This window comes from Ambystoma mexicanum, chromosome 2p (genome assembly GCF_040938575.1).
Source record: "Ambystoma mexicanum isolate Mex_15411 chromosome 2p, UKY_AmexF1_1, whole genome shotgun sequence".
Lineage (NCBI taxonomy): Eukaryota > Metazoa > Chordata > Amphibia > Caudata > Ambystomatidae > Ambystoma > Ambystoma mexicanum.
The window spans coordinates 26,349,447-26,362,636 of NC_090923.1; the positions used below are offsets into that span (position 1 = coordinate 26,349,447).

A 13,190-nucleotide genomic window follows, 5' to 3' on the forward strand; every position below is an offset into this window, starting at 1 on the left:
GGGGCAGACATAAATCATACTGATTTTTTTTTGTTTGCTGCATATCATAAAAAGAAATCTGTTTGCTACATTTCTTTTCATGTTACTAGCAAACATAGTAAATACAACCTTTTTGCCCTTGTGAAAACATTTTTAGATAATATAAATTGGGGCAAAATCTGTTTGTGCCATTTCTAATTATCTAAGCAGTAACATTGGTGTCAAATGAATTTGTCCCACTTTTTTGGACCAGTGCAAAGCTTTGATAGTCTGGCCTGTGGTTATTTCTTTTCGGAGTGCAGTTGGCAGAGCACACACAGCGTTCACTGTACGCTGTGCGCAACGTCGTTTCCTCATGTGTCAGGCTCCGATGAGAGAGACAGTTGTGCCTAATTACAGGAGACTCTAGAAATTCACACGGAATTGAGGGGGTTCATTGCGGGACACGTCAGCCATTTGTAGCGGGTTGCACTTGTGCCAGGGGGTTTTCGGGCAGACAGCTCCCGAGAAATTCGGAATTTGAGAAAATCTGATAAGGATTCCATGTCATGTGTGTGTGTCACATGGGGTGGCATGAGTACCTGTGGCCATGGCTGTAGGTACTCGGGATAATGGAGGTTGGCTAGTCTGCGACCATGCACTGCACACAGTGCTGTTGCCCAGAGTCTCCTAAGGCAGGGCGAACGTCTGCAAGGGGGGCATGTCCTGCAGCAATTGCCCGTCTTCAAACTGCAAATAAGGAATTACAGCTGTCTTACCAATAGTGCTTTTTGGCCGAGGCCACCTTCCATGACCCAGCCACAGTGGCAAGAGCTTTGATTGTGTCACCACATCCTTTCCTTAATGGAACATGTACACAGAGGAGACTCCGTCTAGTACTGGATTCACAAACCTATAACAACAATGGGAGCACGCAGAACTCAGCCCGCATCGTTATCATCTCACTACATCCTGGATGTTAGTTACTTCTGCTGGCTTCTTTCTTCTCTACTTTCTTTCTGGGAAAGGTTTATCTTTAAGCTTGACTTTTATGGGGCTAAGCTAACTTGGACTTTTCTATCCAATCTACTATTTCGGATCTGTATATCACCTTTGTTCCCTATATATCCAACTCGATGTTCTGTGTGCCTTACCTTTGCAGTGCGTTCCATTCCCAGTGTATCCAGCAATGCAGAAGCATATGGGCTCGGAATCCGAAGGTCCTGAAACACAACTGAGACAAGGTGAGAGCTGGAGGACCACCAATGGGTGAGGCTGAGACAAGAGTGATAGCTGGAGGACCACCAATGGGAGAGGCTGAGACAAGAGTGAGAGCTGGAGGACCACCAATGGGAGAGGCTGAGACAAGAGTGGGAGCTGGAGGACCACCAATGGGAGAGGCTGAGACAAGAGTGGGAGCTGGAGGACCACCAATGGGAGAGGCTGAGACAAGAGTGAGAGCTGGAGGACCACCAATGGGTGAGGCTGAGACAAGAGTGAGAGCTGGAGGACCACCAATGGGAGAGGCTGAGACAAGAGTGAGAGCTGGAGGACCACCAATGGGAGAGGCTGAGACAAGAGTGAGAGCTGGAGGACCACCAACAGGAGAGACTGAGACAAGAGTGAGAGCTGGAGGACCACCAATGGGAGAGGCTGAGACAAGAGTGAGAGCTGGAGGACCACCAATGGGAGAGGCTGAGACAAGAGTGAGAGCTGGAGGACCACCAATGGGAGAGGCTGAGACAAGAGTGAGAGCTGGAGGACCACCAATGGGAGAGGCCGAGACAAGAGTGAGAGCTGGAGGACCACCAATGAAAGAGTCTGGGACAGAAACCGGGGCAGGAGGACCAGAAATAAGAGATGCTGAAACAAGTGTGAAAGGTGGAGGACCACCATTGGTGCAGGCTGAGACAAGATTGCGATCGTAAGGGCCACCTATTGGAGAGGTTAAGGTAAGAGTGAGAAATGGAGGACCGACAATTGGATAAGAAGAGACAGAAATGGGAGCTGTGGGAACCAGAAATAAGAGACGCTGAGACAAGTGTGGGAGGTGGAGAACCAACATTGGTGTAGGCTGAGACAAGAATGCAAGCTAAATGGCCGCCTATAAGAGAGAATGAGACAAGAGTGAGAGCTTGAGGGCCACCTATGGAAGAGCCTGAGACAAGTGTGGGAGGTGGAGAAGGTTGTAAACTTAAGGGCCACCCATAAGAGAGGTTGAGATGAGAGTGAGAGACAGAGGACCACCACTTGGTGAGCAGAGACACAAGTGAGAGATGGAGGTTCACCAATGGAAGAGGTTGAGACGGGTGAGAGCTGGGAAACCACCAGTGGGAGAGGCTGTGACAAGTGTTAAGAGATGGCGTACGGCCAGTGGGAGAGGCTGAGACAAGAGTGAAAGCTAGAGGACCATCAGTGGGTGAGGGAAAGACAGAAATGTGAGCTAGAGGAGAGAGCCTGATGCAAGTGTAAGAGCTCGGGGGGCACCAATGGGAGAGGATGAGACGAGTGAGAGCTGGGAAACCACCAGTGGGAGAGGCTGTAACAAGTGTAAGAGATGGAGGACTACCAATGGGAGAGGCTGAGGCAAGAGTGAAAGCTAGAGGACCATCAGTGGGTAAGAGAGAGACAGAAATGTGAGCTAGAGGAGAGAGCCTGATGCAAGTGTGAGAGCTGGGGGGCACCAATGGGAGAGGCTGAGACGAGTGAGAGCTGGGAAACCACCAGTGGGAGAGACTGTAACAAGTGCAAGAGATGGAGGACTACCAATTGGAGAGGCTGAGGCAAGAGTGAAAGCTAAACGGCCAGCTATAAGAGTGGATGAGACAAGAGTGAGAGCTTGAGGGCAATCAATGGGAGAGGCTGAGAATATTGTCAGAGCATGGAGACCACCAGTTAGAGCGGCAAAGACAAGAATGGGAGATGGGGGTCCACCAATGAGACAGCCTGACACCAGGGTGAGAGCTGGAGGATCACCAATGGGAGCAGCTGAGACAGAAATGGGAGCTGAAGACAGGACATAAGTGATAGGATGATGCTCCTGAAAACGAACAGTGTCTGGGGAAGATGCCTGCCCATATAAGGTGGCATGGATAGGTAGAGCCAGACCTGTCGGGGTCACTTGTTTCTGAAAAGCTTGTCAGTGACAGTTCATCTTGTATTTGACATGTGACTCATTGTCTGAGCCCTGATGGCTGGTGGCCTAGTATGTTTTTGTGATTATTTGGCCAGTGAATACGTATGCAATGGTTCAAATATATTTCGGCTGCATGTGAGTTATGCAACTTATACAGTGCAGTAGGATTCTGCATACTGGACACAGAGCAGTCAGACGTTTGCACCATATCTGAATGATGCACAATGCACACATACCACCTCTAACCGTACATCTTGCTGAAGCCCACTTCACTTACTTGGCATAGTCACTGCAGGTCCCGTTGCACAAATCATTTTCTATATCTGGGAAAGAAAAGAGTGTTATAGCTTAATTTGGATGCAAACATTTCAACTAGGAAAATCTTAATCGGGTGAAGTTGTGCTAACAAGTGGTTATTGGGATGGCATCTTAGTACTGTCACATTGGGGCTGCCACTTATATGACATGAAATGACATTTGATTTATATTACGCTCATACACAAGTGTTTCAGAGCATGTAATATACACATTTCTGTCTCCAGGGGTGGTCAACAGTGGTAGCCCTACCCAGAGCAACTCTAATCCACCTTTGTCATCACTCTAAGTACAGATTTCCACATGAAACAGACAGTTTTCATGTCTGTTTTCTTCACCAATCTATCTTCTCACCTTGAATACAATTCCACTATAAACTGATATTAAGAGGTCTCTCTAAGGGTCAAAGTAATTGCACGAGACCCTTCAGTCGGCTGTTTCTGCATTATATCCTATCCTATAGAAAAGGAGTCTGCAATCTGTGCCTCCCTGGGTTGCTTGGGTTCCATGACTGCTCATATTTACCTCCCGCCATTGGTAGGCTCTCACATTAACAGGCGAGGGAGAGAAAAAAGTGTGAGGAGACAAACACACAAGAAGGGCTGAGGAGGCGACAGAAAAAAGGGACTGAGAGGCAGAGAGCTAAATGGAAGGAGAAAGAGGGAGAGGCGGATAGACAGAAGGAGAGAGGAGATCATATACATGGTGGGAGAGACAGAGAGAGAGAGAGAGAGAGAGAGAGAGAGAGAGAGAGAGAGAGAGAGAGAGAGAGAGAGAGAGAGAGATACACACACTTAAGGAGATGGAAACAGAGTAAGAATGAAAACCAGATCACACTGACTGACGGCGACAGAGTGGAAGCATGTACCAGATGGCAATGACAGAAAGAGAGGGAGAGAACAGAGCTTGGGGAGAGATAGCGAGAGAGAGAATGAGAGAGAGAAAGAGAGCAAGATAGGCATAGTCATTGCAGGTCCCGTTGCAGAGACGCAGAGAGCTAGAGAAAGACAGAGACAGACGGGTCGAGAGAAAGAGAGAGAGGAAAAGAGAGAGAGAGAGAAACAAACCTGGCAGAGAGGGAGTCCAGCCACATTAAAACTCTAGGGGCCTCATTACGAGTTTGGAGGCAGGCTGCCTCCAAACCGGGCTCCATTACCTGGTTCTTCAATGAGGAATAACCGGGTCATTCCAACATTGGAGGACCCGGTAATTCCTCCTTGAAGGATCCATTCCCCATTCCCATTTGAGCCCCCATGGGGCTCAATGGGGAGGGAGGTAATAACGGGCACATTACAAATGGACCGTTATTACCACCCTCTTCCCCTCGCGGGAACCGGTTTTACCAGACGTCTGGTCCAGGTCCCGCAAAGGGAACCTTGTAATCGGCGCTCACGTAATGAAGGGTGCCGGTCCCGTACTGGCATCCTTCATTACGTGAGCACCAGGGTCGTAATGAGGCCCTAGGATGTGTAGATTACACTAATGTTTCAGTAATAGGGAACTATAGACACTCTATTATTTTGAAAGAATCAATGTTTTACGTTTTTCACCATAGAAATGAAAAGGCTCTGTGTCTGAGATGGTGTATACCATTTTATGACGTTGTTTGCTCGTTAAACTCATAATTCCGAATATAGGTGGTAGTAGGATGATGAGGATGAGCACAGAATGCTTTGTGATATCGGTTGCAGCTCCTTGTTAAGGAGCTTTACACTCCATGACAGAACTTAGAAAAGCCCACCTTGGATGCACATGGTTCCAAATCTCACGTTTAGCCTGAAACACACAAAGGTTTGGTAGAATGGCTGAGCGGCCAGGCTTAGTCAATGAGATGAGGAGGATGGCTGTAGGAAGGTACAAAGAACTCTGAGCATACACTTGGTTCAAGGAAACTCGTACACACTAGACGTTATATACAAAATGGTCATTTGTCATATACCATAAGGCATTCTGTTAATCTTCTCAGGGACATTAAGTACTCAAAATACATTAACACACATAGAAGGCAATTATATGTAGAGTTACTGTTAGAATAGCTTATGCAATAACTAATCACGTAATAAAACCATCTGAAACATAGAATCAAACTTTTTCAACTTCTGATAACTTTTTATAGCTATGTTCCAGCCTTTCCTAAAGAGTACAACCCTATCTTATGAGAGTCTCACAATGTTTAGGGGGGCCCTAGACCACCAGTGTTTAGGTGTTGAGCAGGATAGGCAAAGAAACAGAGCACTCAATTACAACAATAGAATCAGACGGTTTGGTTCCCCTGTAGGGTTGCCCCAAAGATCAGTGTCCTAAGGCAGGATTAGAATACAATGGGTTGGCCAACCCAATGTATCTCTATGGGAGCTCTGAAGTCGTGCAAGATACAGCTTTCTGCAGCCCCCGGCAAAACAGGATCAGAAAGCAAAACTCCAGGTAGGTTTTACAAGGAGTAGGAGTTGCTCTAGGACGGTTCCAGCAGTGAGGAGACAGCAGACCCGGTCACTGGCTTATTGGTCTGGGCGACAGAAGAAGGGGACTTCGGTGGATCTGATGACAGCTCTCATGAAGCAGACACCCAGCAAAGGATCTTCCTGGTTCTAGCTTGTTGGTGCCTTCTACAGGCTTAGGTGAAGGATGGATGTCGCGGCAGTAAACTCTTCTCCTTTTCTCAGCCCTCCTCTCGGGTGCAGGGACTTTCAGGGAGCTGGCTAGAGTCACTGCAGCTCAGGAAGGAGGCCTGAAAAGTTCCAGGCGAATTTGTTCTTCCGGTAAAGATGCACAGCAGAGTGTCACAGGACCCAGGGTATTGGTGAATTGCAGGTCATGGAGGTCACAGCTCTTCCAGGGATGGTGCAAAATGCAGTTCCTCGTGGGACTGGTTGAGCCCACCAGTCCAAGGGAGGAAGTAGCTGCTTCCAGAACTTCCGGTGGTCTGGCTCAGGTTTGAGAGGGGCAGCGAGGCCATTCCAGAGGGAGGCACTTGCAGAGGAGAGAGATCTACCCCATTCTCTAGCTGAAGAAGCGTCTGACCCTCAGAGTTGGAAGTATCTGAGCCATGGGCTCAAGAAGGAAGGTGTTTTGGAAGGGAGAGATGCATGTAGTGCGGGCCCCGGACCGAGAAAGCCTTGTGGATAATGCAGAGGGTCTTGAAATTCATCCGTACAGCCACCGGGAGCCAGTGCAGAGATTACAGGGCTGGAGAGATAGGACCCCAGGGCTTGAGGCCAAGGATAAGTCTCGCAGTCCTGTTCTGGATTAGTTGCAGAGGGCGGAGAGTAGAGGAAGGCAGATTGAGAAAGAGGCTGTTCCAGTAGTCCAGCCTAGAGAGAACCATAGCTGTGGAGACAGTGAGCTTCTGGGGGAAGGAGAGGAAAGGAAGAATACCTCTGAGGAGGTGCCGCTGGTTGTGGGCCTTCTTGGCAAGGTCTGTGATGTGAGGGGAGAAAGAGGGAGTGGAGTCGAAGATGACAACAAGGTTTTTTGCCTCACAGGAAGGCGAAGGAAGAGGGTCCAAGGAGGGCTGGCAGAGTGAGAGAGGGAAAGCAAAGATGAGAAGGATCTCAGTCTTACTGACATTAAGGCAGAGATCGTTGAAGGTGCACTCATCCTGAATCGTGGATAGACAGTCAGGAATGAACGAGAGGGAGCAGAGGCTGAGGGGAGCCCGAAAGAGAGCTGAGTGTCATCCGCATAACACTGAAAATTAGAGGAGAATGTAGAGATCAGGTGGGCCAAAGGGGCCAAGTAGACATTGAAGAGTCAGGGTGAGAGGATGGAGCCCTGGGGAACACCACATGTGGAGAGAGAGGTGGTGGAGAGAAAGGGCCCAAATTGGACCGGGAAGGGTCGGTCCAGGAGGAAGGAGGTCAACCACTCCAGGGCCTGATCCGTGACGCCCAGGTTCTCACAGAGTCGATTGATCAGGATGGCATGAATGACTATGTCAGAGGAAAGGTCAAGGAGGATGAGGACAGATGGAAGGTTGGAGTCAGTCAAGATTAGAGAGCAGATCCCCACAGGTGTTTAGGAGAGCGGTTTACGTGTCTCTGGCTGGTCTGAAGCCAGAAGCCAGACTGATGGTCATGGTGACTAAAAACAGTGTGGCGAGTACGCTGGGAGATGGCCAGCTTTTCCAGGAGTTTGCACACCACTCACTGGATATTTCCCTTAAAAGGAAGGCATGCAAAGAAAGCTTAGCAGTTATCTCAACTACATTTACAAAGCTACAGAATCAGCTCTGGTGAAGATCAGTGAGAATAGTGTTGAGGCAGCGCTAAATGACTTTGTCAAGCATTTGTCAAGAACTAGTAAAAGGAAACTAGTGAAGTAAAAGAATTTTCAAGCACATTCACAAAGGGAACTAAATTCTACTTGAGAAGTTTTAGACGTCCTCGTAGCAAGAATTAGTGAAAGAGCGATTGCTGGAAAAACAGATTTTATTAAGGCACATAATCAGAACCTCCTTCCCAGATTCCAGAAAGGGCAGCAGGTGGGTTTTGTCACAAAGGCCTATTTTTAATTTTGTTCCTTTCCTCCTACCCCTGCTGCTCATTGCAAAGGATCTGCTTAAGATAATTTGGCACCTGTGGTAGGGGTCTAGTGTGATATAGCGCCTTTTCTGGGGCATCATCAGTGTTTACTGACAAGAAGGGCCAGAAGGGAACATCTGCAGGCGTCCACATTACATCTGAGGTCACTAACGACTGATACCATAGCCGTTTCCATACCATGTTTTGGGTGGAATACTGTTTAAATTCCCTCAAAGGCGTGGTGGATTCAACTTGTTCTGTGAGTTGGAATTCAAACACGCCAGCTGCTCAGCAAGGAGGTTCTAACACAAGTGAACTATAAGAACTCTGCTTATTGGGATCTGTGGTTTATTAACCCCAAGCAGCTGGTGCAGAAATGCTGAGTAACTCAGTGAACCAGCGAGACATGTCTTATTGTGAGTGTGTTCAAGTATTCCCACAAACCAGCAAAGAGGCGCTGACCTACCTTATTGAACCAGAAAAACATTGCTATTGGGAGTCACGATTCATCACTACAACAAACTAGAACAGCGGTGCTGAAGAAACCGAATGACAGAGAAACACTGCCTTGCAGGAGTGGTGGTATCACTACTTCAGAGATTTAGAAGAGGTACACAGACAACAACATGTAACACAAAGAAGATCTAGTGGGGCGCAGCAAACGCAACAAGTTGTATATATTGTTCAAAAGTTACATTCAAAGTAATTTCTTGGAAAACATTAACAGTTGTACTGATCCACCTGTAGTACTACACCTGTAGTATTTTCTGTGGGGATTAACATGCATAGGCAAACGTGTGACGATTCACATGTAGGTGCACATGTAGAGTTGTATGTTTGAGGATGCCCACATAGGTGTGCATGTTCATATGTAGTTTTGCACATATTTGAATAAATGTATAGGGAAGCAAATGTATGTGTAGTGATATAAACAGGGCTACGTGCGGGTTGATGGAGTCGCCTGACTTTTTTCAGAGGGCATCTTGATCTGCTAATTTCTGGTGTCGCCACAGTCAACTGGTATGTTAATGAGTCCCCTCACTTTTTCTTTAGGACTTGACGCCTGGATATACATATAGGAATGCATATGTTGAGTTGTACACACATGGATTCAAATGTACGAGTTGACATGTACGGACTCATGTCTAAAGTTGCATGTGTAAGAATCCGCATATCGAAGTACTGCCACGGAGCAGAGTGGGGAACAATGGGAAGCATAGACGTGAATCGGGATTTAAAGGGCCTGTATATGTAACTAATAAAAGGAAAATATTCCACTCAGGAACAAAAAGGAAGCATCTTCTCTGCGGTTTGAAAACCAGGCAGACACACATATTTATGGCTCCTTGAAACAAGTTGGTCGCTCAACTAAGAATCAAACAGTCTCAATGTCCTGGTACCCCAGACTTGCAATCCACAGGGGATGGTTGTCTTTTCATAGATGGCGGTGCTTTTACCACTTCTATTCATACCTATTGGAGTCATCTACTTCCTAACTAGCTCCAGATGAGATGGGCACAAGAGCGGCTCCTGGTTCCTTTTCAGATCCAGGCAATCGCTTTCTAGGAGTGCTATGGTCACTAGGAATGTCTTGACCGCTTCTGTCCAACGTTTAGTAGGTTGGCTCAGATGTTGGAGGCAGGCACTTCTGCTTCTGGAGGCTGCGGGCCATTCTGTAGACTCTGCTTCTGGCTACACCTCTCTTGGTCCCGTTTCAGCCTCTCTTCTTGGACATGCCCTTCCTTTCTCTCAATACTAACTCCTTTCTCCTGGTACCTCCTTGTGTGCTCGTGCTTTCTCCCACTCGTTCTGCTCTTGAAAGTGTAGTGCATATTGGCGGGACCTTCCTTCTTTTCTCCATCTGTCTGGGTTTCACCTCTGACCTTCTTCTTTAGCCCCTGTGGGTTTCCTTTCATTATTTTTTTTATAACTTTATTTATTTCGGTTTCAGCATATAGTGAACATTAAACATTTGGAGAGACTCCCCTTACCCTCAAGATATGTGAGGCCTGATCAGTTCCCCCTCACCGTCGCTTCCCTCCCGTCCCGTCCCAGTTTATGATGCTCTGGTGGTTTGGGGGTCAGTCTGGACTTCTGTGCCACTGTGATCTTGGCTGCCAGAAACAAATGTGTAAGCAGTTTGGCAGAGCGTCCAGTTTTGGGATAGCAGTCTGGGCTCGCCACTCCCAGGAGGATCACCTCTGGTTCCATCGGCAGTTTTCGCTGTGTAATGTTCTCGATAATCCGTATGATCTCCTTCCAGAAGGCCTGCACTACCGGGCATCCCCACCACATGTGGAAAAAGGACCCCCTCTCGCCGCAGCACCTCCAGCAGCTCTAGTCTATAGCTGCGTTGCAGTGGTGTAGGCACACCGGGGAGTAGTAGCATCGGTGGAGGAGCTTCAGGGTGCATTCCTTGTTCGTGACGCATCTGGAGGTCGAGTTGATTCTGGTCCATATCTCCACCCATGTCTGGTCCTCGATGGGGTGTCCCAGGTCCGCCTCCCATCCAGACAAATATGGGGGTCTGACTTTTAAGATGTCCTCCTGAAGGAGGCGATACAGCTTGGTGATCCGTCCCCAGCATGAGCCTTCCCCCAGCGTCTGTTCAAGGGGGTGGAGATCCCGGGTGGCCCCTAGGCGGATGTCAGCTGTGAGACACAGTGGCGCAGGTGGGCATATGCAAACCTTTCCCTTTCCGTCAGCCGAAAGCGATCTTTGCATTCCTTGAAGCTGACCAGGTTGTTGCCCACGTAGAGTTGGGAGAGGAATTGGAGGCCCCCTGCAGTCCATCGGCTAAAGCGTGTTGCTTCCCTTCCAGGCGTGAAGTCAGGGTTCCAGATGATCGGGGAGAGTGGGTTCAAGCCCTTGGGCAACTTCTTCCTTCGCCGGGCCCATGACCACGCTTCCAGGGTTGCTTTATTGGTCAATAACATCTGTAGTCTGTGGTTCCAGCGGGCCCTTGGGATATGTGGCAGAGAGTGTAGCTGTGGCTGGCATCTAGTTTGCTTGATACATATCCATTTTGGAGGGGGGGCTCCAGGTCCGCCCAGGCAGCTGCGCTCGCTAGTTGGGCCGTCAAGAAATAGTTCATGAGGTTGGGCAGCCCAAGGCCGCCCCATTTTGCTGCCCCAGTCATGACTTTCCGGGGGATTTTGGCCCTGTGCCGCTTCCAGACAAATTTCGTGAGCTTCCTTTGTAGTTGCTCCAAGGCCTGTTTCGGGGGGGAATAGGGAGGGTGGAGCACAGGTATAACAGTCTTGGGAGAATGTTCATTTTGCATGCTGTGACCCGTCCCAGTAGAGAGATTACTTGGGAGTCCCAGCGTTGAAGGTCATTCTCAAGTTCCTTGAACAAGGGAGGGAAGTTAGCCTGTAAAGCCGTTTCGGGTCCGCTGTGAGGCGGATTTCCAGGTAGGCCGATGAGGTGGTGCTCCATGTTAGCAGGCACAGTGCCTGGATGGTGGCTATGAGGGGCACGTCCGAGATGATGCCCAGTGCTTCCGATTTGGAGTAGTTCACCTGGAAACCCAACACCTGGTCAAATGCTTCCAGCTCGGGCAGGAGAGCGGGCAGGGAGGATTGACCATTGGAGATGGAGATCATCACGTTATCGGCGTACAGGGATACGTGTTAAACTGTTCACCGTTTACGGTCAGTCCAGTAATGATGTTGTTGGATCGCGTCCTTTGAGCGAATGGTTCCATGATCAGGGCAAAGATCAGCGGGGAGAGCGGACATCCTTGTCTCATCCCGCATGAAAGTGGGAATCGGCTCGAGAACTTCTGGTTCAGTCAGAGCCATGTTTTTGGGGCTTTGTAATGAGCTAGTATCATTTTTTGGAATAAAGGTCCAAATCTGAATGCCTCCAATGTGAGGCGCATGAAGTTCCAGTCCACCCTATCAAAGGCTTTGGTGGCGTCCACAATTAAGACTGCTAGGCCTTGACGTTCTTGGGTCGCAATTTCGATGAGATTAAGCGCTCAGCGGATGTTGCCCACAGTGCTTCTCCCTATGATAAACCTGGCTTGGTCTTGATCTATAATAGGTCGCAGGACTTGCACTAACCTGTTCGCCAGAACCTTTGAGTATGCGTTTGCGTTCACATTGAGCAAAGATATTGGTCTATATGATGAATATTCCTTCGGGTCTTTGCCAGGTTTAAGTAGCATGATTGTGGTGGACTCTTGCATAGAGGTAGCTATGGTCCCTGTGTCCCGGAAGGAGTTGAAAAGCTCGGTCATTGGGCCCAGAAGCAGGGGACGAAAGACTTTGTAAAGTTTTGGTGGGAAGCCGTCTGGACCCGGGGCCCTAGGCTTCAGGGATTTGAGTACTTCTTCCACCTCTTCAGTCGTGATTGGGGCTTCCAGGGCGGATCTCTCTGTTTCCGAGAGGTGTGGTAGGCGGGCGTCTGCTATGAATTGTTCCTGGAGGGTTTACAGGCGGGGGCTGAGGTCAGCGCATCCGCCAAGTGGGCTGTTGCTACCTGTAGCTTTGCTTCTTCCCCATACAGGGTTCTACCCTTCAGGTTTTTCAATGCAATGATGTGGTTCCGTCAGCGGGTTTTGGCTAGTTTGCTCGCCAGATATCTATTAGCTTTGTTGCCGTTCACGTAGTAGCTCTGTTTGGTCCAGAGCAGGGACTGGGCCGTGTCCTCAGCGTAATGAGCCTCCAATTTCGTGCAAGCTCGCCTCACCATTTTAGCCGCATTGGGGGTCCATTTCTTCTTTAGGGTCGCGTCTGCCTCCGCCAACTCCTCCTCTAGCTGGCTTCTACTTATGGTTCGCCTCCTCTTCTATGCGGCCGCATGGGCTATCAGTTCCCCTCTGATTACGGCCTTCATGGCTTCACATCTCTTTGCCGTAGAGGTGAGGTTGGGGGGATTTTCCTTGAAATAATTGTTGATCGCTGTGGATTTCACATCTCGTACCGCTTTATCATTTAACACTTGTTCATATAGGGACCACCTGTGTTTTCGGGGGGGTCTGGGTCGAAAATCCTTGCAGTGAGGAGTATTGGGGCATGGTCATATAAGACCCTTGTGCCAATTACAACTTCATCCATGTACTGCAGGAGCTGCGGGCTCGCAAGGATCAGGTCTATTCAGGATGAAGAGCGGTGGACGTGGGAGAAGACTGAAAAGTCTGCTGTATCTGGGTGGAGGACCCTCCAGGTGTCCACTACGCCCACCATCTTGAACAGGTGACAGAGGCCCAGAGGAATCTTATAGTCCCTTGTTGCTGGAACACTGGTCCTGTCCAG

General features: G+C 48.9%; 1 protein-coding gene across 1 annotated transcript in view; it reads right to left on the reverse strand.

Annotated features, from left to right (window-relative positions):
• The window catches only part of STAB1 (stabilin 1), a 1,160,316-nt gene that overhangs the window by 527,930 nt on the left and 619,196 nt on the right, over window positions 1-13,190 (reverse strand). The window contains exons 40-41 of the mRNA XM_069643183.1: window positions 3,372-3,417; window positions 1,113-1,192 (exon numbers count right to left, since the gene is read on the reverse strand). Coding sequence (XP_069499284.1) covers window positions 1,113-1,192; window positions 3,372-3,417 — 126 coding nt within the window. The remainder of the gene's footprint in view (window positions 1-1,112; window positions 1,193-3,371; window positions 3,418-13,190) is intronic.